The 25,321-nt window shown below is 40.5% G+C and overlaps 1 protein-coding gene and 1 long non-coding RNA gene across 2 annotated transcripts; both read left to right on the plus strand.

Moving 5' to 3' along the window:
• Positions 1-12,599: 12,599 nt before the first annotated feature.
• Positions 12,600-13,106, plus strand: LOC137397443 (uncharacterized). Its single transcript, XM_068083733.1, has one exon. It carries the CDS (start codon positions 12,600-12,602, stop codon positions 13,104-13,106), a length of 507 nt encoding a protein of 168 aa, XP_067939834.1.
• A 7,402-nt stretch (positions 13,107-20,508) lies between these two features.
• LOC137396130 (uncharacterized) lies at positions 20,509-21,263 on the plus strand. The gene is made up of 3 exons (XR_010978477.1): positions 20,509-20,570; positions 20,941-21,001; positions 21,181-21,263. It is a non-coding gene; the product is annotated as an uncharacterized lncRNA (long non-coding RNA).
• Positions 21,264-25,321: the final 4,058 nt, after the last annotated feature.

Below are 25,321 nucleotides of genomic sequence, written 5' to 3' on the forward strand. Positions count from 1 at the left end.
TGCTCATCACACTAAGTAACAAAGAAAACCGAATTCTAATACAAGTTTCTAAAAAATATCGCCCAGCTAAAAATCGTTTTTAGTAAAATGAAACAAAGCAAACGTAGTACCTGCTTGAAGGAACAGGCATCTCCACCAAATGTTATGACGGTAAAGTAATACTCACCAATGATGCCACACCCGACCGTCAAGATTATACGGGAGCTACCCTAAGTCTGACTAAGCTGGACCGAAGACTGGCCCTGACGAATTTGGACCGAACACAGGCCCGTAGAATCAGACCGAATACTGGCCTCGTAGGATCAGACCGAATACTGGCCTCGTAGGATCAGACCGAATACTGGCCTCGTAGGATCAGACCGAATACTGGCCTCGTAGGATCAGACCGAATACTGGCCTCGTAGGATCAGACCGAATACTGGCCTCGTAGGATCAGACCGAATACTGGCCTCGTAGGATCAGACCGAATACTGGCCTCGTAGGATCAGACCGAACGCTGGCCTCGTAACCTGATTGCCGGTATACCCCAACACTGTAACTCCTGAACAAAACTCTTGGAAGTCAGAGTTACTCGGCTTCAGGCATGAAATTATCCAACTATCATTAAATGTCTAGTTCCTATTAGTTGACAGAACACTTGTCTGGCTGAGGTGGTGCACTAGCGTGGATGCAGCTGTGGTTCGCTGTCTAATACCACGTGCCTACGCACAGCGTTACAGACTCGCCAAATCTGTCTGTCGTCCCTCGAAGCCTTGTGTGGCTGCAGCTATGAAACGCAGTCTTAAGCCACGGCTTATGAGGAGAAGACAAAACAAATAAAGCTAGTGCTCCCTACTAGATAGTCTGCTATGAATCAATTAACAACACTTTGAGAAAGCGTCAAAGTTTATTCACAAATATCAGCACAAAGCACAACACGAGCAGAACGCTCTAACAACACGATTGCATGTTCTTATATACACACAAAAATGGCAAAAACTAAGATAATTGGTTAAAATAATATAGGTCAATTTTACTGACTGTAATTGGTTACACACATGGATAAGACAGCAAAACGATAAGATCCAGTCAAATCTTACCACAAAAGTTAGCGCAAAACAAACAAAACGAGTGTCTATTACCTCCGCTTTACAAGTCCTCTCTCCGATACGCCCGCTTATTACCCATAAATACCGTAAGCTAGTTCTAACACACATCAGCCGCAACCACGGCGCTCTACCGCACAGAATGCTCCTCCAAAGCGAGTAGTCTTCGCGATCTGACCTGACCCTCGTGATCGACTCGGACTATAGCCTATAGTTCCGAGCTGATTTTCTCCCAAAGGGCCCTTTTCAGGGCCACCACCTTGTACAAGAGTGTTGTTCATCTGGCTATGAGCGTTTACTTCACTACCCCCGACAAGAACTGAATTCTGTCCCAGAATAGCTACTTCTTTGTCAACCGGAAACATCTCCTGAGCCTTACACAGGTCCAAGTGGAACTCATCTAGGTATCTGGGTCGACGAGACTTCCTCTTTCCTTGGGGTGACTTCCACACCTGCTGTCTCTGAACGGCACTTGCGACCTGGCGGCCTATGTCATGGCTTTCTTGGGTGTCTTCATTTGTATCTGATTGAGCTGGAGTTTCCTCTATTTGCGATTGTTCCCCTCCCTGCCATAGCCGGATACGTCCTTCGTGTTGAACGGATAGCTTGCCATTTCGGCTCATCTCGTAACTCTGATATGGAAGCACTGCCGTAATGTGGTATGGACCAATGTATTTGGGCTGAAGTTTTTGGCCCCTCCCAGTAGGTTTATAGAAGGATTTCAACCACACCTTATCCCCAACCATATATGTTGATGGTTCTTCACTATCTGAGACTCGAGGCATTAGCTGTTCCCTTCGAAGTTTTTCTCCAGCTATTTGTAAACGCTCCTGGAGTTGCTGGGCATAATCTTCTTGCAGCACGGATTCCTCCCGTCCTTCATGGAGTAGATCAGGTGGTAGTCGCGTTTCTCTTCTGAGCATCAAATAATTCGGTGTTTTTTCTGTCATCCGGTGGGGTGTGGCATGTAGGGTTCTCATAATTTGTGGCAAAAGCTCATCCCATTCTCGATGCTCTGAATCACGCAATAGGGCACGCAGGGAATTCCCTACCGTTCGGTTTAATCTTTCTACCACTGAGTTCCCTTGTGGGTGATAAGGTGCCGTCTTGGTCTTCTTACAGTTCCAGAGCTTGCAGCATTCTGCTAGCAGCTGGGACTGAAATTGCGCCCCCTGGTCGCTGTGTAATGTTTCAGGAATGCCGAAATATGAGAACACCCGTTCATCCAGTATTTTAGCCACGGTGGAAGCTTTGCCATCTTTAATCGGAATGGCATCATACCATCTGGTAAAATGGTCTGCCAGCACTAATATTTGCGTATTTCCCGCTTCTGTCTCAGGGAGCGGTCCGCACAAATCTACAGCAACCACTTGCCAAGGCCGGCCTGCCGTTAGATGATTCTTGGGGTGGAAGTGGCGATGGCGAGCTACCTTGGCTTGTTGACACGCTGTACATGACGCCACGAATCTTCGGATGTCTCCAGTCATACCAGGCCAATACCATTGTCGACAAATAGCTAGTAGGGTTTTGTTGACTCCCAAGTGTGCCTGGTTATGATTTTCAGTCATGATTGGCAACCGCCGTTCCTGAGGTCACACAGTTTGGTAACTTCTATGGTGCCCATCTGGCAATTGGATCTGGAGAGCCCCGTTTGGGCCTATCTCCAAAAATTCTTTTCTTGACCACAATTTGAGAGTTTCTGCCGATGCATGTTTTTCATCAATAGCACCTGCTGATTTCACGGCCTGTAGGACTGGTCCAATGTGTGGGTCAGCCAATTGTTCGGAGGTTATTTTTGACTTAAGAATCTCTGGGTTGTCTAAGGCACTCAACTTAATCTCCCCTGTCAACCTAGCACATTGCTTGCAGTCCTGACACTCTTGGCGACTCAATCCATCAGCGTTGTTGTGCTTGCGACCGGAACGATGAGCCAAGGAAAAGTCGAATTCTGACAGTGTTTCCATCCAACGTGCAAGTTGACCAGTTGGAACAGAGGTTCGTAAAAGCCAGAGAAGTGAGGCATGGTCCGTCCGTATCTCAAACTTCCTGCCGTATAGTTGTGGCCGGAAATGGTTTACTGCCTTGACTATGGCCAGAAGCTCCTTGCGGGTGACACAATAGTTCATTTCTTCCGGGGAAAACATTTTGGAGTAGTAGGCGACAACCTTCTCACCTTCCTTTTGCTTTTGGGAGAGAACAGCTCCAGTTCCCACCTGACTGGCATCTGTGTCCAAAATGAAGGGTAAAGTGTAATCTGGGTAAGCTAAAATAGGAGCTGATGTCAGCTTCTCTTTGAGTATATCAAATGCTCTTTGACAATTTTCATCCCAACGGAACTTTGCCTCCCGTTTACAAAGTTGACTGAGTGGCCTTTGGAGTTTGGAGAACCCGGCAATAAACCGACGATAGTACCCGCAAGTTCCCAGAAAAGCCCGCACATCAGTCTTGTGCTGCGGTACTGGCCAATTTCTAACAGCTGCAACCTTCTCTTGGTCTGTTGCCACCCCATCTGCACTGACAACATGTCCCAGGTAGTTTACTTGTTTTGCAAAAAGCGTACATTTGCTCGGCTTCAATTTCAGCCCCGCAGCCTTCAGTCGGGTGAATACTTCTTCCAACCTACTGAGATGGCTGTCCAAATCTTTGGAAAACACGATTATATCATCCAGATATATAAGCAGAGTTCGCCAGTGTAGCCCTCGCAGTACTCGTTCCATTAGTCTTTCAAATGTCGATGGAGCTGAGGTTAGACCAAAGGGGAGGACTTGCCATTCCCACAAACCAGAACGTGTGGCGAAGGCTGCCTTCTCTCGAGCTCCCTTAGCTAGCCCCACCTGCCAATATCCGGATGTCAAGTCCAAGGTGCTAAACAAGCGGCTCCCGCCAAGAGCATCCAGACTGTCGTCTATGCGCGGGAGGGGGTAAGCATCTTTTTGTGTGACCTCATTTAGCTTACGATAGTCGACGCAAAAACGCCAACTGCCATCTCTTTTTTTTACCAGCACCACTGGAGAGCTCCATGCACCATGACCTTCCTTGACCAGGCCATGTGCTTTTAGTTCTTCGACTTGCTTTTCAATCTCTTCCTCTTGCACAGGCCCATGTCTATACGGTCTTTGTTTGATAGGCCTAGCTCCAGTGTTGAGATTTATGTCATGTTGTACAACATCTGTTCGACCCAGATCAAATTTCTCTCTGCTAATTACTGCGTGATGTTTGCTGAGCAGATTCCTTGCTTTTACGGATCCTTCTTGATCCAGACCTCTATTGCTTGTACTGCTGTACAAACCGCAATCCGTTTGCCCGCAGGAATGGTCACTGGATGATCGCTATAGTTCATCACCCGTATGGGTAAGAGCTGCCCATTAGGGCGGTGCAACGAGCTAGCCACTACCACTCCTGGGGCTGCTTGAGTGGTTTCAATACACCCAGACCCATATACCCAGACACGATTTAGTCGGGCCTGTATGACCAATTCTGTTTGCGGAGGAATCCTGCTTGCGTGTCTGGCTTGCACCCCGACCTGTAAGGGTTCTCCCTCTTTTGAGCAACAGCTGACTTTGATACCATCGCATTGGAACTGGCAAGTTTTAAAGTCGATTGAGCTGTCATGCTCCTGGAAAAAGTTGAGCCCCAATAAGGCGTGGTTGTTGATGTCCGCCACCCAGAATGGTGCACTTACTTGTAGACGACCCAGCTTAAAGGTTAGTGTTGTGACCCCATCTAACCGGATCTCCTCCCCATTAGCGAGCACCCCGCGACCTCGGGTGGGCGATACCGGTGTGTAACAACTTCGTGGCAAGGTCTCCAGCACCGCGGTTGGAATGACGGATTGTGTACAACCACTGTCGAGTAGCATGGGCATAGTTTTGTTCTCAAACCTGGTAGGAACAAATAGAGCAGATGTGTGCCCTCCAATGTTAAATACAATGGTTTGCCGGATAGGGTCCTGTTCAGCAGGGCTCAGGCTTGACCCTGCTGAACATTGCCATTTTCCACTTGCAGCTTTGGGGCCGGTCTAGGCATGGTCGGACAACTCCTGGCCATATGCCCAGTCTTTTGGCAACGGTAGCATGTAATTGGTGTACGCCTGGGCTGTATCTGTGTTAAGGCAGCGCTCAGCTGCTTTTGCATTTGCGCCTGCGAAGCTACCATTTGCTCAATTAAGGCAGCCTGAGCTGCAACTTCCTTCCGCAGGCAACTCACTTCATCTGTCTCGACCTGGTTTATGCGATTAGGTCCTCCAAAATTTAGCTCCCCAAACGACTGTACAAGCTCAACCACCTCTTCATAACTATCAGGAGTACGATGGCGCAGCTCCCATGAAAGCGGCTGACATCCCGATGGCAACGCATTGGTAAGTTCCTTAATGGCTCTTTTCTCTTGCTGTGTATCATCCAGCTCTGGAAAAGCTTTTTCTACCAATTTGTGCACATAAGCAGCAAATTCATGAACATTGTCATTTGCCTTCCACTTCAATGATTTCAATAGCTTCACTGCGCTATCTTCACTCAAACGGTAGCGGGAGGTTAACTGAGTACACATCCCCTCGAAGGATGTTGCTGTTAGTCCCTTTTTAGCAGGCCCCGGTATCGCCATCTGAAATCTAATAGCAGCTTCTGGCTCCTCCCACTGCATTAACTGTGCAACTCGCGTAAACTGGTGTATAAATGTATCGACATCGGAGGTGCCATCAAACGTAGGTGTAGGTAGATTTGCCCTTTTTGATGCCTTCATTAGGTGTACAGTTTCTTCCGCCATATGATTCACATCAGCTGCTATGGCTCCCATCTGTCTTGTAATCGAGCTATTTCCAATAGCTGCCCTGGTTCGCGATGATATTGGTGAGGCTTGGGGTGTCGACATCCTCCTGTTTTATGTGGGTTCTCTGATCTTTCTTCAGCAAGATCCCACTGCTGCCACCAATAAAGTAATACTCACCAATGATGCCACACCCGACCATCAAGATTATACGGGAGCTACCCTAAGTCTGACTAAGCTGGACCGAAGACTGGCCCTGACGAATTTGGACCGAACACAGGCCCGTAGAATCAGACCGAATACTGGCCTCGTAGGATCAGACCGAATACTGGCCTCGTAGGATCAGACCGAATACTGGCCTCGTAGGATCAGACCGAATACTGGCCTCGTAGGATCAGACCGAATACTGGCCTCGTAGGATCAGACCGAATACTGGCCTCGTAGGATCAGACCGAATACTGGCCTCGTAGGATCAGACCGAATACTGGCCTCGTAGGATCAGACCGAACGCTGGCCTCGTAACCTGATTGCCGGTATACCCCAACACTGTAACTCCTGAACAAAACTCTTGGAAGTCAGAGTTACTCGGCTTCAGGCATGAAATTATCCAACTATCATTAAATGTCTAGTTCCTATTAGTTGGCAGAACACTTGTCTGGCTGAGGTGGTGCACTAGCGTGGATGCAGCTGTGGTTCGCTGTCTAATACCACGTGCCTACGCACAGCGTTACAGACTCGCCAAATCTGTCTGTCGTCCCTCGAAGCCTTGTGTGGCTGCAGCTATGAAACGCAGTCTTAAGCCACGGCTTATGAGGAGAAGACAAAACAAATAAAGCTAGTGCTCCCTACTAGATAGTCTGCTATGAATCAATTAACAACACTTTGAGAAAGCGTCAAAGTTTATTCACAAATATCAGCACAAAGCACAACACGAGCAGAACGCTTTAACAACACGATTGCATGTTCTTATATACACACAAAAATGGCAAAAACTAAGATAATTGGTTAAAATAATATAGGTCAATTTTACTGACTGTAATTGGTTACACACATGGATAAGACAGCAAAACGATAAGATCCAGTCAAATCTTACCACAAAAGTTAGCGCAAAACAAACAAAACGAGTGTCTATTACCTCTGCTTTACAAGTCCTCTCTCCGATACGCCCGCTTATTACCCATAAATACCGTAAGCTAGTTCTAACACACATCAGCCGCAACCACGGCGCTCTACCGCACAGAATGCTCCTCCAAAGCGAGTAGTCTTCGCGATCTGACCTGACCCTCGTGATCGACTCGGACTATAGCCTATAGTTCCGAGCTGATTTTCTCCCAAAGGGCCCTTTTCAGGGCCACCACCTTGTACAAGAGTGTTGTTCATCTGGCTATGAGCGTTTACTTCAACGGAAATTGGGCGTTCTTAAATACTCGAGTTTACAAGAAGGAGTGAGGGGATTAACAACCCGAGCGAACTAGCCACACAATCCCGTATAACAATGATTATTAATTGCACTCGCTTAGAGCAAGAGTTTTATTCGTTTAATATCTTATTTCCTAAAACATTATTAATATTAGTTTTACTAGCAGAGACAGTAAGTAAATGATTATTACATGTTTAAAGTTCTTATTAAAAACTTAATGAAACGAAAGTACACAGATATCTGCAATACCTGTATTGAAGTGAGAGCGCACGGCCAGCTGGGCACTCCTTTTTGGATGTCCGCAGCCAGCCACGACCAAGCGTGGATTTTGTTTGTTGGGTCAGTCAGTCGGTAGAAGGATCGCGCACGTCTATTCACCAGGACTCCAGGAGAGAGAAGAGCGCCACGTAGCTAGCAGAATCTGATCTCTCTCAGCTCCGGCAAGTGTAGCCGGGATCACTTCCGTTTTCAGTCAAGGGAGGAACGGTTATCACGAAATTATCTCTCTAAAAGAGAACTCGGGCTATAGTTCATGACTCCAGGCCTGCTGGTACGAATCTATTGGCTAAGGAAAAATCGCGCCACCCTTAGGCTAATTCAAACGGCAATTGCGATGCAATGCGATATGCGCCTTTACCGCAGTACAGCGCAAGCCATGAGAATCAACCCGGCGCTGGGCGTCGGGAGTTATCCAAAGTAAGATGACAACTCCAAGTCTCAATAGGTAATTAAAAACTACCGAAACCAGATATAACACCACAATTTCGTACCTGTAAATCGGTTTACGCCTCAAACGGTCTACGTTTATTACAGAAACCTTCGAATAAATCCGATTACAAGGGAAAATTGCCATAGACTGATGAAATGAGCACGGTTTTATCGTGAAATGCGCACTGCTAAATAGTTCTACAATCGGTCGCACGGCTTTATTGGCGTTTCAATTTTCGGTCTTAACTTTTATTAAACCGAGCTTTTCAAGCTTTTTGTCGCAATTTTCGTTCAAATTTATCTGTCTATTTGTGTATAATCCGATCGGATGGGTAAGTTTTGAGATATTATCGTTGGTTTAAAAAGACTTGGTAACATATTTAAATAGGTTTAAATGTGTTTTGTATCGTTATTATACTTTAACGACTTTAAATTCCGATGCTTAAATTTTTTGATGAAATTTCTTGACGAGGGTTCGACTCATTGTTGATGAATAATTTTCGTAAGTTGTCTGCGCATGCATTTATCATAAACTCCCACACTTCCGCTCCGCTCGTGTGGTCGTGGGAAAAATGTGTTTTAATTTTAATACTAATCTTGAACATCGTAATTTTAAAATAACATAATAATTATAATTCAAAAACAAAATTAATTTTTTTTTTGGTTGATTTTGCTATTTACTGCCTACTCATTATTTAGTAAGACAATAACAACTGACAAGAATATTGTCAAAGAATATTAACTTAATCATTAGTTTATTAGTTTATTAGAAGCACATAGTTTACAAAAGTTTGTGTAAAAACTGTATTTTATATTCAAATCTCCTACCACTTAGGTTTATGTTTATGGCGCAAGCTGTTAATGGAAATATAGTTTTACGTACAATATAAAGGATTGGCTGTGACGATCATCTCTGTTCATATAGTTATACCCTCATTACTATAACTATATTTAGAATGTCTGTAAGCCGTCTATGTTTCTGAAACCAACATGGTTCAATTTAACAAAATATATTTTAATAGTTTCTGTATATTCTACTTTGCAAATGAAATATGTAAATCTTTTTTTCATTGCTGAAGATGGATACCGGATTCATTTTACAGTAACACTGGTTTTAGTTTAAATGATAATCTTAGTTGAATTAGAGTGCCATATTTCGAAGCCAAGCCTTTGCAGCGCAAGTGTTTCTTGACCAATTTATATCGTAAAAAAATTGCTAAATGCATCAAGTTTTCTATTTTGAAAATTTGTCTAAATGAAGTAGTTACAATAATTTTCACAAGCAGGCCTATTACTATTGCGACAAATTTTAATGACCAGTGTGACGGTGTTTTGCATTTGTTAATAACCGTAGAATTGGGGCTTGGGGATGAAAATGCTAGTCAACAATATTTAAACTGTAACAAAAGTTGTTTCATTTTACTTTGAGAAAACTTTGGAATTTATAGTTTGTCTTTATACAGAGAATAACCGCCATAAATCTGAACAATACTTCCACATGCAGTACCATGGTGACCTCAATGAACAACAAAACATTTGTATTAATTACATTTTAATATACATATAGTACTTTTATTGTACAGCTTATGATAAAGTAAAATATGGTAATTTTAGAACTTAAAAACTTTGTTGTACAATTACACATTACAGTATATTTTAGTCAAATCCTTATAGTAGATTTAGAAATATGGTGATTCTCATAATAGAAAATTATATTAATATATTTTGTTGTTAGCTTTTAAAGTCTATAAAACTTTTAGAGTATACATCTTGTTCCATTCGTTCTATTTTGGTAAATCTTTTACAGTCTTTTCTATTGATTATTGGTAGGCCTACAAGTCATAAAATAATCTGATCTAATGTGTATTCATGCATAAAAAAATTGATATGTTTTGTCTTACCATGGATGTTAGGCTCGCATAAGAATTTACAAATTTACCAGCTCTTGTTTAGCTCTTGCGCTCAAGTCAACTGTTGTGGTGACTCCGTGAATTGTGTTGACTCCGTTTACCAAAATTCTTACCATGTTGCCAAAACTGTGACAAATAGCTATGTCACAATTTTTCACTTAGAAAACTAATGATACATTAAAAAAGTTTTAAAACATGAATAAATTAAAATTCATCAGAAAAGGATTGTTACAAGGTTGCTAAAACTAATTATATATTAAAATAGTGTAAAATATGATTAAATTAAAATTGGTCAGAAACGAATTGTTATAGAGTAATTCCGTTTGTAGATCTAGTTTTTTCTTCAAAAAATAGCACCTTTGATTATATATTTGTAATAACAAGAAAGTGTTGTGAACTAGTGCTCTCTCTCACTCATACTACATTTATGTAGTTAGAACTACCTGTGAAATATAATTCTTTGCTAAAGTTGTGACCATTAGTTTTGTTTCATTAGAAATTGAACTAACACATAAAATTAATTAAAATTTGATGGAAAAAGAAACCTATAAAATAATGGTGTTTTTTGTGATCCTGAATATTTTTGGTGTAAGACAGCACTCTTAACTGAGTTTTATCAAATAACAAATAAATATGTCGAGCTGGCACGATGACTCTTTCTGCCAGGCAAAGCAAATGCTTTCCAAGGTAATTCATTGCTATTTTATCTTAGTCGATTTGTTGTGTTAGCTATTTACAATTCTGGCGCTTGATGTTTTCTCTTGTACTGAGTGTAGAATTTTTGAAAGCGTCTATATCGGTAAAAATTATTCTCACGGGAATCTAGCATAAAATTTAGTAATCTTTTCAAAATGATTTTTGACATTCTCAAGCGTATTAGTGTACATCATAATACAACATCTTATTTTTCTATAACTTTAAAAAAATTTAAAATCAGTTTATTGGTTCATGGCTCATTGACAATTTTGTGACGCCTCATCGAAATTGTAAATGCTTGCAACAAAAGGAAAACATGATCGTCATTAGACACAAATTAACTGGGTAACACAGCATGTTGATGTGATACCCAAACTACGTTTACTGACTCACAGGAATATAGTACATTTTCTTGGTGTTTTTTGTATACTTAGCTTACCAATTGTTTTAACTAAAAATTCAAAATTTCCTGTGACTGATCATATCGTTGATAACTGGCATTTGAAATCCTAATAATAAATAGTTTTTAGAATATGAGCAATAAATGTTTACTAAAAAGCAGTTGTAACTTTAATGTAGGCAATATTTTTACTTGATATTGTATTTTTTGAAATAATTAATAATGATGCAACTACTAACGATAACAATAATTCATGTTTATTATTCTTATTAAAATTACTATTGATGTAGTAAATGTTAATAGCAATGTCAAAGTAAACTAAACTCAAATAAATAGAAATATTTATAGTTGTTTTATATTTATAGTTATTTATATTTATAGTTGAAAATAGTTTGTTGATATTGATCATCGATGTTGATGTTCCTGGATGGGGTCTTGTCTCTACTGGTTTAGGGTCTGCCGGTTCCGAGTCTGCCTGTTCAGGGTGTGCTGGTTCATGGTCTGCCGGTTCAGGGTCTTCCGGTTTAGGCTCTGCCGGTTTTGGGCCAGGTGTAAAAGGGTCATCGAACTCTGTCAGCAATGACCATCCAACTGCCCTTACCTTTCTCAGCCGCATTTGATTTTGGCTCTCAATGATTGAAATGACTTTTCAGAAATCTCACCGCCTTACACTGCTCTACACCAAGAAGCACCTAAAGAAATTCAAAGTTCAGCTAGTTAAAATTTAGCTTTAAAATCAACATTGTATCAACATTTTTTAACATGCTTCATGTTAAAAAATAATAGTCCACATGATTTTGAATGTTTTACACTTTTCAAATATTTAGATTGTCCTGAAATAAAAATTAAAAATTGTTCGGAAGTTTTTAAATTTTGATTCGCACTCTTGCGAGCTCAGCATCAACAGGCCCGCGATTTCTTTCCAGGCATTTGCCTTCATGTTTGGCATCTTGTAGAATCTGTCTGCAATAATAAATGTAGTTATGAAAATTCCATACTAAACACACACATATTCAGCAAATACTTTCACACCAGAGAATGCATATACATAACTTAAAAATGTAGTTATATATGTAAGGTAATACCGCACAAGAATTACGATCTGTATTTACGACATCACGGGCGGAGGAGATCAAGGACAAAGGAAGGAAGGGGATGTTTCCGGGGGAGGGAGATCGGCTGGAGAAAAGGGGGGACCGGAGGCTACGACGAGAGCGGGATTATTCTGGGCGCGGTTCACGGAGGAGGAGCAACTGACGTACGCATAATCAAGTAAGATCATATAGCTTCATATGGTGTCAGAATATATCGAACCTACAAGCGTAATCGTGTAAAATGTTGCTGTTTGTGTGACAGTATTTTACAACGGCGAGCTCGACAAGGCACAGATTCTCTGGAAGCTGTTGCGTTGAGGCAAAAGATCGGATATTTGCTGAGATATCGCAGGAGAAGGCTTACTTTGTGTGGAGCAAAATTTTGCTACCCTGACTCTTAAAGACAATATAGTGAATTATACTGTTACTCTCATATATTTTGGTGTTATCTAACTTGTTTCCTGTTAATCATGATCCATAGTATCTTCTTGATTGTGGTGAGCTGCCAATAAAACCGTATAGAGTATGTCTGCTAGTGGTGAAACCAAGCCTGAAAAGTTTGTTAAGCCCTTGGATCTTTCCTCGGGCAACCTGGCTACCGCCTGGAAAGTTTTTAAAGAGCAGTTTAATATATATGTGATTGTGAAGAAACTACGAGAACTCACTGTAGACGAACAGATCGGTCACATGCTTATGGCCATGGGTAGTGACTCGGTACCAGTTTACAATCAGTTTACCTTCGTGCCATCTGACGAAAACAAAAAGAAGACACTGGCCAATTGCATCAAATTTTTTGAAGCGTATTTTGAGCCTGTTAAAAATGTTATTTTTGAGCGCTCAATGTTTAATAAGATGACTCAGCAACCTGGCCAATCTCTTCACCAGTTTATAGTTAAACTCCAAGTTCAGAGTGAGAATTGTGACTACGGCGATATGCGAGATGACTTGGTAAGGGATAGAATAGTGGCGGGGGTGCGTGACATCGAGCTTCGCAAGTACCTGATTGATGTGCCTGATCTCACACTCAGGTAATGCATTCAAAAGGCGAAGCAATATGTATCAAATCAGGAGCATGTAGCTGCAATGGCGTCTACGTCTGGTGCTCTGGGTCCCGGTAAAGAAGAGTATGCTGGGAATGTAGACTCGGTACAGCGATATAAACCCAAATCGTCTAAACAAATGACTGACACCGAGGAAAACAAGAGCAGTAACGCAAAGGACCAGCCATGCTCAAAATGTGGAAAGTGGAAGCATTTTGGTGGTCGTTGCCCGGCAGAAAGGTCAAGCTGCAACAAATGCAAGAGAAAAGGTCACTGGGCAAAAATGTGCAAAGGAGCCCAGCAAGTATCTGCACTGGAGGAAAATGACGATGGAGTAGATAGCTTGTTTTTAGGAAATTACCAATGACTAAGCCGCATAAACTACATTGACACCATTGACACCATCTCGGAAACAGAAAATGCCTAGTACGTAGAGTTACAGATGAACTCAAAAAATGTGAGATTTAAAGTAGACTCGGGTGCTGCAGTTTCGGCTAATCCAGTTAGTGTCTGCGATGCTCTTGGGTTGAAACTGACACCTACTACTCGAGAATTGTTCGGCGTGGGAAACACTAAGCTTACAGTACCTGGAGCGGCTATCGTTGAACTATCTCATGAAGGAAGACGCCACAAAGAGAGGGTTTACGTTGTTGAAGGGCTTGCTAGTCCTCTGTTAGGCAAACCGGCCATCAAACAGCTGGGCATTCTCAAAGTGTCTGAAATCGCAGAAGGTTCGTCAGCAGGTTGGAAAGAGATGTTTCCGTCATTGTTCTCAGGCTTAGGTACCATGAAATCCAGAGTTCATATTCAGCTGAAAGATGAAAGAACTCCTTTTGCTCAGTCTACTCCTAGAAGAATAGCTGCAGCTCGGCGCCGGCCATTACAAAAAGAGCTCCACCGAATGGAGAGGATCGGAGTTATCCAGAGGATAGAGGAGCCCACAGACTGGTGCGCTCCTTGTATAGTTGTGACCAAGAAAGATGGGAAGATCAGAGTATGCATAGATTTTACTTGCCTGAATAAAGCAGTAAAAAGGGCTTACCACTCGCTTCCTGCCACTGATGAGACAATAGCCAGTCTGGGTAAGTCACGAGTGTTCTCGAAATTAGATGCAAACAGCGGGTATTGGCAGCTTTGGTTGGATGAAAGTTCGCAGAAACTGACTACTTTTATCACACCGTTTGGTAGGTTTTTCTGCAAGCGTTTGCCGTTTGGCATTTCATCGGCTCCCAAAATATTCCAGAGGGAGATGCAGAAGGCTCTGGAAGGCATGGAAGGTGTGTTATGTCAAATGGATGACATCTTAATCCATATGGAAACTGAAGATGAACACGTCAGTAAAGTGAAAGAAGTGTTATCACGTCTGGCTTCTGCAGGCATTACTCTAAATGAAGAAAAGTGTGAGTTCTCTCGGACTCGTATCACCTTTTTGGGTCATGTAATAGACGAGTCAGGTATACATGCAGATCCAGGAAAAGTATCAGCCATACAAGATTTCCCTATTCCTAAAAACAGGAAAGGCTTAAAGAGATTCCTTGGTATGGTCAATTATCTTAGTAGGTTTATGGCTACCCTATCAGATGACACCATGACGATGAGATCTCTCCTCAAGCTGAAAGATAACGATTGGTATTGGACAGCTGAAATGATCGAAGAGTTTGAGGTGCTGAAGCAAAAGATCTCCTCTTTCCCGGTGCTAGTCCCATTTGATATGGAAGTCGAGACTTGGCTTTCCACCGACGCTTCCTCCTATGGTTTAGGAGCGGCGATTTTCCAGAAAACTGTTGATGGCTTCAAGCCTATAGCATTGGCGTCGCGGGCCCTTACAGACACAGAAAAGCGGTATGCCTAAATAGAAAAGGAGGCTCTGGCCATGTGTTAGGCAGCAGAAAAGTTCTACTACTATCTAGCTGGCCGCGACTTCAAAATCGAAACAGACCACAAACCTCTGGTATCGATTATGGCGGAGAAAGAACTGTTCAAACTCCCCATTCGTGTTCAGAGACTTTGTTTGCGCATGATGCGGTTTTTTGTATGATGTCACATACATCCCTGGAGAGAAGTTGATAGTTGCCGATGCTTTGAGCAGAGCTCCAGCAGGAACAGAAAAAGTGTCAGAACCGGAGCCGTTACTCATTCAGGAAATGATGGAAGAGCTTCTTATATCTCGAACCAGAAGAGAGCTACTTGAAATTTCCCTCTCAACAGACCCCACAGCTAATCAATTAATGAGGTATATTCAAGAGGGTTGGCCAAACTACCGTGATCTGCCTCAATATCTGAAAAAGTACAATTCGTTCAAAGAGGAGCTGATTGTTGTAGGAGGATTGCTGTTTTATTACAACAGATTGTATATTCCCTTGAGTGAACGAGAGAGGGTCTTGCAGGACATTCACAGGGGGCATCTGGGGGAGAACCGCTGCCTCAGAAAAGCCCAGAGTACGATTTGGTGGTCAGGGATGTTTCAGGACATCAGAGAAAGGGTTAAGCGCTGCAACACATGCATTCGCTTTAGGAAAGTACCCACTGAGCTATTGATCCCTACTCCTCTCCCAGAGAGACCTTGGTGGCAGCTTGCAATGGATTTCTGCACCGTTGATGAAAGAGGTGATGAGTATTTGGTTATTAGTGACTATTATAGCCGGTTCATGATTGCTGAAAAGTTTCCCCGAGCCACTGCTGCAGAGATGTGCAGAACTGTCAACAAGGTCATATGTACATTAGGGGTACCTCACATTATTGTAACAGACAATGGTCCACAGTTCATCTCTGAAAACTTTGCTCAACTAATGAAGAAATGGGACATTATTCATTGAACCAGTTCCCCTAGAAACCCCCAAGCAAATGGTCATGCAGAGAGAGTGGTGCAAACATTCAAGAAGCTTGTGGCAAAAAACGTTGAGATTGAATCTGCTGTTATGTGCTATAATGACAGTCCTTTGCAGAATGGCTATACCCCTGCCCAGCTTCTCATAGGAAGAGGGTTGAATTCAATGGGATATCTCGTCAACAGTCCAGCAGATGTAAAGAAGTTTCGCGCTTATGAAGCTGACTACAGAGGTAGGCAGGCTCATACTTTCAATCAACGGCACAGGGCGGTTGAACGGGACCAAGTGCCTGTCAGAGCAGGGGTGGTTCTCATCGACCCCTCAGCCAAACCATTGAGAGCTGTTGTGATGGCGTCCTCTGGCAGAGAAGTTGCGTTGAAGACTGACAATGGAGCCATGCTGCGCAGGAACATAAAACTAGTGCAAGTTGATAAACCCATTGAGTCGTCCCCATCTGATGAGAAATGTATATCGAGAGAAGATAGCGCTCATCCTACACTGAACACTAGAAGTGAAGCAAGCACCAGTCAGGTAATCATGTTACCTAGGAGAGAGAACTCGACAGATACCGGACCTCGGCAGGCGCCTGTGCCAAATGCACCTGCTTCCGAACCTCTGCAGTTACAGACTCCTCAAGTGAATAGGACCGTTGAGCGGTCACCTTCCTCGAAAAGCGGTTGTTCTCCGCAGGCACTGACTGCGGCTCCCACTAGGAAGCGCAAAAAGAGTAAGGGATCAACCAATCTCAGTCTTCAGTCTCAGCCAGCACTCATCCCCTCTAATACTCATCGTCAGAGTGTACAGACCCATCAGACACGGGCCGGGAGAGTTGTAAAACCTCCAGATAAACTCAACCTGTAATGGGTTATTCTTTGTTTTGCAAATATTGTCTGTCTTTATACTCACTGACTTTCATGTGGCTAACATTGTTATTCTACTAATTTCGAGTTTTGTTCCCCCCCATGATGCGGCGACGTCTTAAAAGATTTGCATAAATCTTGAGGGGAAGGTGTAAGGTAATACTGCATAGGAATTACGATCTGTATTTACGACATCACGGGCGGAGGAGATCAAGGACAAAGGAAGGAAGGGGATGTTTCCGGGGGAGAGAGATCGGCTGGAGAAAAGGGAGGACCGGAGACTACGACGAGAGCGGGATTATTCTGGGCGCGGTTCACGGAGGAGGAGCAACTGATGTACGCATAATCAAGTAAGATCATATAGCTTCATAATATAATTTATAGTAGTAAATACTATTATAATAACTGTATTTTTGGTAATAGTACTTAACAGTGTCATAGTGTGCATATATATCAGTGTATATTGCATGAAATACTACTCTACTGGTAGTAAAAATATTACGGAATCGGTAGTATGACCTCACGATATACTACCTATGCAGTGATTATCCGAGTGCGAATACTACAGATAACGTAGTAAGCCTCAATCTATCAGAACGCATATAAAACAATGATCTCTCAGGTATTAGTGCAGCTAGTCACCACGTAAACATTAGAGCACAGTGTCATAGACTTGTGTATGGGCTGTATTAAAATAAGAAGGAAATTAAAATGGTCATGGATTTGAGTCTAAAACGAAGGTAGTTTTGGGGTCGCGTTTCATGCTCATACTTATTATCTTAGATTCGCAAGGTTCTAACAAATTACAAAACTGAAAACTAAAAGACTTACTGCGAACTAGACTACAACAGAACGTAAGTATTCCGCGACAAGATATGATTGATAAATTGTTAAGTAAATAATCAATGTAGGTACACGTTTGATAAGAACAGTAAGCAATTGCTAGATTTTAACGAATAAAACGTAGGAATCTAAATTAATCGCTTTTTAGTAAAAGTCGTGTGACGTGCCTAAGATGATCCTGAACTCTTTATTGATTAAAAATAATACTAAAACAGAGAAAATGTCCCCTTTTTCGGGCCAAGATGAAAGGTTAATACTTGAGAGTGTATAAATACAATCTACAGTGTAATTGTTCCTGTACAGATTTTTACAGTGTTATATTAGTACAAAATTGTAAAGATAATATAATAATATATACAGAATGATACTTGAAAATAAAAATTGTATGAGTATTAGATTGACAATTTTTGTGGTTTATATTCTATCATTTGGGTTGAGTATTGCTAGAACATCAGTCTTTTCGTGAGATTAAGGAACAAAAAGGCTGATGTTCTAACACGTCACTAGGTGCCGTGCCTAGTGAAATTAGTATTCGATTTTAATGGATTCAAATGAAATCATGAATAAAATTATTTATTTATTAACAAATGTTAATAATTCAAATAAAAGATACTCGGAGTACGATGTACCGTTTGGTACTTTGTGTATATATATATTATTATTATTCTCAGTAGTACTAATCTCGCATTTTATCTTGTATTTTATTACTTCTAAAAATCTTATTGCCAAAATTTAATACTCGTGTTAATCATGATTAATTATATTTTATAGGTAGCGGCTTTCTTTTTACTTTCTATTAACGCTCTCAGTGGGTGGACTAAAACAGGCCCGTTTTAGAATATCGTTATCCATAACAACGATATCTAATCTAATCTAAGATTTTCCCACTACACCCTTCTAGAAAGAAGGAAAGGTGTGGGAACTCTTTTATTGCAAAAATTCTTTACTAAAAATCTCTCAGGTCTCAAGTTGTTCTCGGCCAAAAAGAATTAAAAAACGCATTTGTCCGGATTGTTGGCACAAACAGACCTGCTTTCTGTCGAGTGTTGTGGTGCTTGATAGTATTTTTAAAATCAGGGACCGTAAACTTCCTTTCTACTGCTTTTAAATAAAATGCACACCTAATATCTTTTCGCCGTTTAGCTAAACTGTCGATCCCTGTATTTGCTCTTATTTCTGTAAAACTGACTTGCCCCTTTAGTTTAAAAATGAACCTTAAAGCGGTGTTCTGTATTTTCTCAAGTCTTTTGATATCTTTTGATATCAAAATATAATATAAATATTGATATGAATATAAAATAGATAGAAGAAAGTTCAGTTTGAGGTATATCTATTTTCGTTTTCTTGTAAATAAAAATAAGGATTGGGAATAAAATTCAATTAATATAATTTTCTGAACGGTGAACAGAACAGGGAACACGACTGTTGGGTTAGTGAGAACTGTCTGTCTGCACTGAACCTGTGATTTCGTTTTGGTAAAACAATCAATTATTTCATTGTCTTCATCGTGGGAGTTTGTCATAAAATATTTTTCTTTGCCCTGATTCTGATTTTTTTGTATAATTTTTACATTTTGTAACTTACATACAGCACATAGGGCTTATAATTTGCAGAACTAAGAAGAGCAGCAGAGGAACCAGCAGAACAACAATCAACAGGAGAGTCAGCGATAGAAAGACCGGCCATGCTATATGAGACTGGGCGATGGGTGCCATTGCAGGAACTGCAGCTTGAAGATATTCTCAGTAAGATCTCAACACCATGTGCAATATCGGGTTGCCATTGTCATCAGTCAATATGTGTTATGCTTATGATACATTTGTTGTCACCTTTGAATACTGTAGAAAGTACTGAAACCTCAAACAATTTATTTTGCTGGGTCCAGTTGGATAGTTGGTGTCAGCGACACCATTCTTTTGAAGTCTGAGTATTTGAAAAAAACTGTTATCTGTCTCCAAAAGTGTATGCGTGTCATATCAAAAAGCTTAATATTTTGGTACTACAGTATGTGCACTCATACGTTAGACTGCAGGCCATGTTTAGTCTGTAGGTCAACTTTGATGTTTCATGGCATGTATTAGTCCATTTACCTTCAATTATTAGTTTACTACCATGTTGCTGTTAGAGGAAATGATGAGACCTAATGTTTTCAAAGCAGTTCCATTTGTAGTATGATTATACTTTCAAAATACATTCAGCCCAAGAGTCAACTGATAAGATCTGCGTGTCACTACGCAACTTTCTTATGATCAGTAATACATTTATGTATATATTAGATCAATTTGTTCTAATTTGTCTATACTTTTTATTTTGTAAGTTGCAGATCACAGAAGAAGACACAGATATGACAGAAGAGCCAACAGGAGAAACTTTTGACAGGGGTGAGGATAATTTCTAATTTTACCAAAGCTATCCTAGGAAAAATGGTTTGCAAAAACTTGTCTACCAAAGCAGGTCTCCTGGGAAAAAAGTCATGTGATCTGCTGTTAACTGTGGTTTAAATTATATTCTTAGGTGAAGAACGAAAGCTTGACCAAGGAGATGAAGGCACGAGAGAAAAGCGTAAGCGACCAAACGCAGAAAACCATGAAAAACAAGGTGATTGTGGAACAGTCAAAATTTAGAAGGGGGAGAAAGTCCCAAACATGAGGAATTGTTTTTTACCATGAAGTGACAAGCATGTTATACGGCAGAGGACAGCTTGAAATTTTGTCAATATTATTTTATCTACCCACCCCTTGGTGAAATTGTTGCTTGGTTTTCTCTTATCACCTGATCGTTTAAAAACAGAAGGCCTGTACCTCAAATTTAAAGTTCTTGTTATAGTTGATCAACCAAAGCAAAGCAGTGGAAAGGAGCAGAGAAAGAAATGGAGCAGCAGAGAAAGCAAGAGGACCAAAATGTCTGCTGACAATGAACAAGGAAGTGAGTTTAGAACTTTAAAGCCCTAGTAGGGAATGGGGAAGGTGTACTTTATGTAAAATATGAATCATTCTAAGGATTTGCTGAATACCATTGTATCGTATGTATTGATGCATTTCACTTAGCATTCCACTAGTTGAAGTTAAAATGCAGTGCAAAATCCACTTGCATTACAAGTGGCCCCAGCTCTGTATTGTAATGAGTACCTCTAAAATAAGCTAAGATGACTATTTCGTTTTGGATCATGTTGGATAATGTGACAGATTTTGGTGGGATAACAAAATTCTATCTATTTTTATCTTATGCTTGTTTGGATAAAGTTGCTTGGAAGGATGTTCATCTCTGTTTCATACTCCACATAACAATTTGGTAGTAGAACAACTTACACGCTACTCAGTCAGAGTCCGCCACTTCCCTGACGACAACCTCACAGAGTATGTTATGAAGTTTTGATCTATTACATCATCTATGCTACTATTTGTCTGCTGATTTTGTTATATCTGTAAGTAGACTGAGTTGAACGAAAAAACTTGAAGACAATGCTACATCTACCTACCTGTGTAATACATTGGCCTGACATTCACATATTATACATCATACATTATGTTTGCAGGTTCAACAACTAGTTGTGTTCGCTATCAACGGAGCGATCGGAATTAGCCAACTGACTGAGTACAATTGGCACGGCTATAGCCAGCTCGGCTAACATGATCAAATTTGGCACAGTTGACACTGTTTTGGCTATTAATGACAAAGTATGCTCGATTATTAAGGCTATACTCGGCTCCGCTAAAACCAGACGAGTTATTGCTTATATACAGAATCTGAGTTACAAACGCATGACCAGCCGAGGTTAAAGGAGGCCGAGCTTGAAGCATATATAAAGGAAGAAATGAGCAAAACCAACCAGAGCACCTGGAAGTTTAACCCCATGCAGTTATACGTTTGTCGCATATTTAACTGTATAATTATATATTTACTGATAAATATATACTTTCATTGCCTCTGATTAAAGATGATATTTAAACAAAATCATATTTGTTTGGGCACCGGGCTGCTTCTGCAAAATCAGAACTCACAAGTTAAAAAGGACTAAAACTATAGCCTTGGACAAAATCGAATATTTTTTGAGCACTGAAATTATTTGTGAGATAAAAGTATTTTATCGTGCTATCAACTATATCGAGATCAATGGTCAACTCGAGATGGTCAACGGTCGAGATCAACTCTTCTTCTATACAGTATTGATACATGTATTTTACAATAACAACGTTTTTATAATAACAGTCTGCCGATTTACACTACAGTCATACCAAACTTTGAAATTAAAAAGTTGAAGGTTCATTGCAAAGCAGACAAGAGGTGACTGCAAGTATCTATACATGTACATTACAAAAGCTGACAATGGTATGTAAAAGCTTGCTGTATCAATGTTGGCAATTGCGTATACTAGCAACATATTGTATTTTGTTCTATCCTATCATGCCTTCGTTATTTGTGATCAATCATCATCGACATCACTTTCTAATTCTGGCTCCTCAAACTCTACATTATCATCTACATCTGGCTGGTCAATCTGAAATAGCAAGCAATCTCTGATTTTGGAAACAAGCTCCTTGGTCAACCAAGACTTATCCTGCCCTGTTTCTAACTTATCATTGATGTATTCAATGAGGTTGTCTCTCTCTGTAAGTAGTACTTCTACTTCTTCATAACATCTATTGATCCTACAATAATAAATACCAATTAATAGAGAAGAATAAGCAGGTTGCCAAAGCAATATGGAGAAAAAACAATGGAGGAAACTGCAATAGAACACCTCATCTCTCCTGTTGTAAAAAGTACAATTTTTTAGGAAAAGGAATGACTTTCAAGCTGTATGAAGTTTATTTTCTATGAGAACTGCTGGCCACCCTCTGTTCCTTCCAAAATTATGCACTTTTCAAACTCACCGATGGTGAAGATCCACTGCTGCTAGCAATCCTGGACTGATTTCGAGTGCTGCAACCCTCCAAGGGAAATATAGGGTGTCCTGGACTTGGAGAAGTTCCTTCTTGCTTACTTTCTTTCCTTTCGTTCTACCTGTTCAAAATGATGAGATGATATTTCAACAACTACGATCATAATCATTCTGACCCATCATATATAAATATAAGTACGTTGTGCTAACTACATGTAGCTAATTTTCCTTAAAACTCAAACATTTTGATATAAAATTTACCACAATGATTACCTGACAGATACTTGTCCACCTCACTTTCAAACTACCCTTTGACTTTGGTCAACATGTCGCGGTGTCTCTTTCTGGTCTTGGAAGAATCTGAAACAATCACAATATCCATAGCTTAAGTTGAGAGTAAAAACAGTTTTTCAACGCAGCCATTGGAGTTGTCTGTAGATCCAGCAGAAGCTTTGACCGGGGAAGCTAAGGTTATATTTCAGCTCCTCATGATAATAATCTTTAGTAAAACATTGTGAAGTTGCTTGGGTCAGTTGTTCTTTGGCCAAAGAATTTGTTTCTGCCGTTGTTCCAGGCTTTAAAGTAGATGTTTGGGCCGGAAATATTTTTTTGTAGACTCACTGCTGCACATGACGGAAGTCTAGTCCTTTGAGAAAGTGGAGTTATTGGCTAACTTTTTGAACTAAACATGGCTTGAGACCTACCCTCACAGTCAAGGGTAGGCAGCTCAACATACCGTAAAACCTCTAATTGAACGGCATGGCGCTCTATTTTCCAACTCTTCTTTTAAGGTGGCGGTCAATTGGAGGCGGCATTCAAATATAGGCTGGCGGTGTATGTTTCAAATGGCTCGTCAAAATTTTCGGAAGGCAAATTTAGCACTAGTACGGGTGAGACAAATGTCGCCTATATTTTGCTCTCTTTTTCCAGTGTAGCGATATTAAACCTTTTGGATGCAATAAATCTGCTAACTTGCCTCTAACTTGTCAAAGATCGCTTAATAAATGTACTTCGAGAACATACAAAACTAACTTTTTATGTGCAATAGAAGTGGAGTTACGAGCGTCGATCTATCGTAAGCCGTGTTAAGATAGCTGCAAGGACGCTATTAATTAAATAACATGCTATAGACCTGCTTATTTATAAATTATTCAATAACAATCTATTAAATGATACAAATATTTATGAACAAGTGACATAAACGAATTATACTTATATTACATGCAGAAACAAAAATTAACGTTTTTAACACAAAAATATTTCCATCGTTTGCTCGGATAGCTGCGTTCTGATTGTTGCTTTCGATGGAAAGAACATCTTTTAGTTGTCCAATACCTTCTACAATATCTTCTGACCTCAACTCTTCTTTTGCACTGCTGAACTAGTCGATACTAACATCCCAGCTACTTTTTATCATATTTTTAACGCGCTGCATTAAGCACGAACACAACGCGTAAAATTTGCTTAGTAAACATAACCTTAGATCGAAGTAGCTCGGCCGCATCAAACAGGGAACCACTATTAGCTTGAGACAGTAATTATTTCTATAGCGTTGCATTGAAAGTTCATCTACTATTGTAAATTTAAGCCGTTTTATATGTAGGCTTCTTTGAAGTAGAAAGAACGCGTTAAACAGATAGCTACTACTAGCCGGAGATCGTTATTGATTATTTCTATGGTGTCGTGTTCAAAGTTTTAACAAAAAAATTCACGAAAAGCTTTGAAATTAAATAATGAGAGAATTAATTATTATTGATACAAACGATTCATTATTAATACATTTTTGTAGACACTTTTCTACTGATCAGTTAATATTATGGGGTCGTGAAGATCAAATAAGGTCAAAGTGGTGGTCAAATGGAGGTGGCGTTCAATTGAAGAGTGGCGGTCTATTTTTCAATCTTTTTCTCAGGGTGACGGTCAATTGGAGATGACGTTCAAATATAGGTGGCGTTCAAATAGAGGCAGCGTTCAATTAGAGGTTTTACGGCAACTTATGAAAAATGTTGAATATCAGTTTGCATGTGTACCACTGATTTCGATGGATTAAAACTTCTGTCAAAAAGTACATTATTACCTGGGTCACTCAATATACTTGATGCTAATCTTTTGTATCTTTTGGCAAGCTCCTCCATCTTCCGCTCCTGTGGTGTTATATCGCCTAGAAAAGAATACCAAAAATAAACTAATTTACATTTCCACCGGTAGAAAAACTACAAAGCAAAATAATTATTTTTGCTGTACTGGGACTGAACACTAGATTTTTTGGTTTTCTGTACTGTGAACCCTGAACGAATGCAACCAATTGGACAGTATTGCAAATGCTAACATAGTTATTACCTTCTCCAATCTTGGAATATTCCTCTCCTAGCTGTTCAATCTGAGCCTCACTCTTCTTCAAGTCTCCACACATCACCACAAACTGCTCCTCCATTTCCTTAATTTATCTCTTCATCTACAAAATACAAGTATTGGTTGAACCTTCCCATTGGTTAGCCTGATTGAGTTATGAGTCCAGATGCAAGCTTCTGCCGATCATGCCTGGCATCAAAGTAATTAGTTCTGTTTCCCCCGGATGAAGATATGGTTCACAGCAATTATTTCAATCAGAAACAAATTCAGACATGGAACTTCTTCCATTTATCATTTTCTAGACATGAAATAGAAGTGTTAGTAACCAATACTCTTCTTTAGAAGCAAAGCTCATACCACAAATTTTGTTAACCAAATTGCTAAGTCTCAAATAAAATACACCTTGTTACCTTGCTCAACTGTGCTGCAATCCACACTGGAA

Source organism: Watersipora subatra, chromosome 5 (genome assembly GCF_963576615.1).
Source record: "Watersipora subatra chromosome 5, tzWatSuba1.1, whole genome shotgun sequence".
In the NCBI taxonomy this organism is placed as follows: Eukaryota; Metazoa; Bryozoa; class Gymnolaemata; order Cheilostomatida; family Watersiporidae; genus Watersipora; species Watersipora subatra.

What these genes read in the sequence shown, in the direction of transcription:
- LOC137397443 (XM_068083733.1), top strand. Translation starts at nt 12,600, where the DNA reads ATGTCTGCTAGTGGTGAAACCAAGCCTGAAAAGTTTGTTAAGCCCTTG.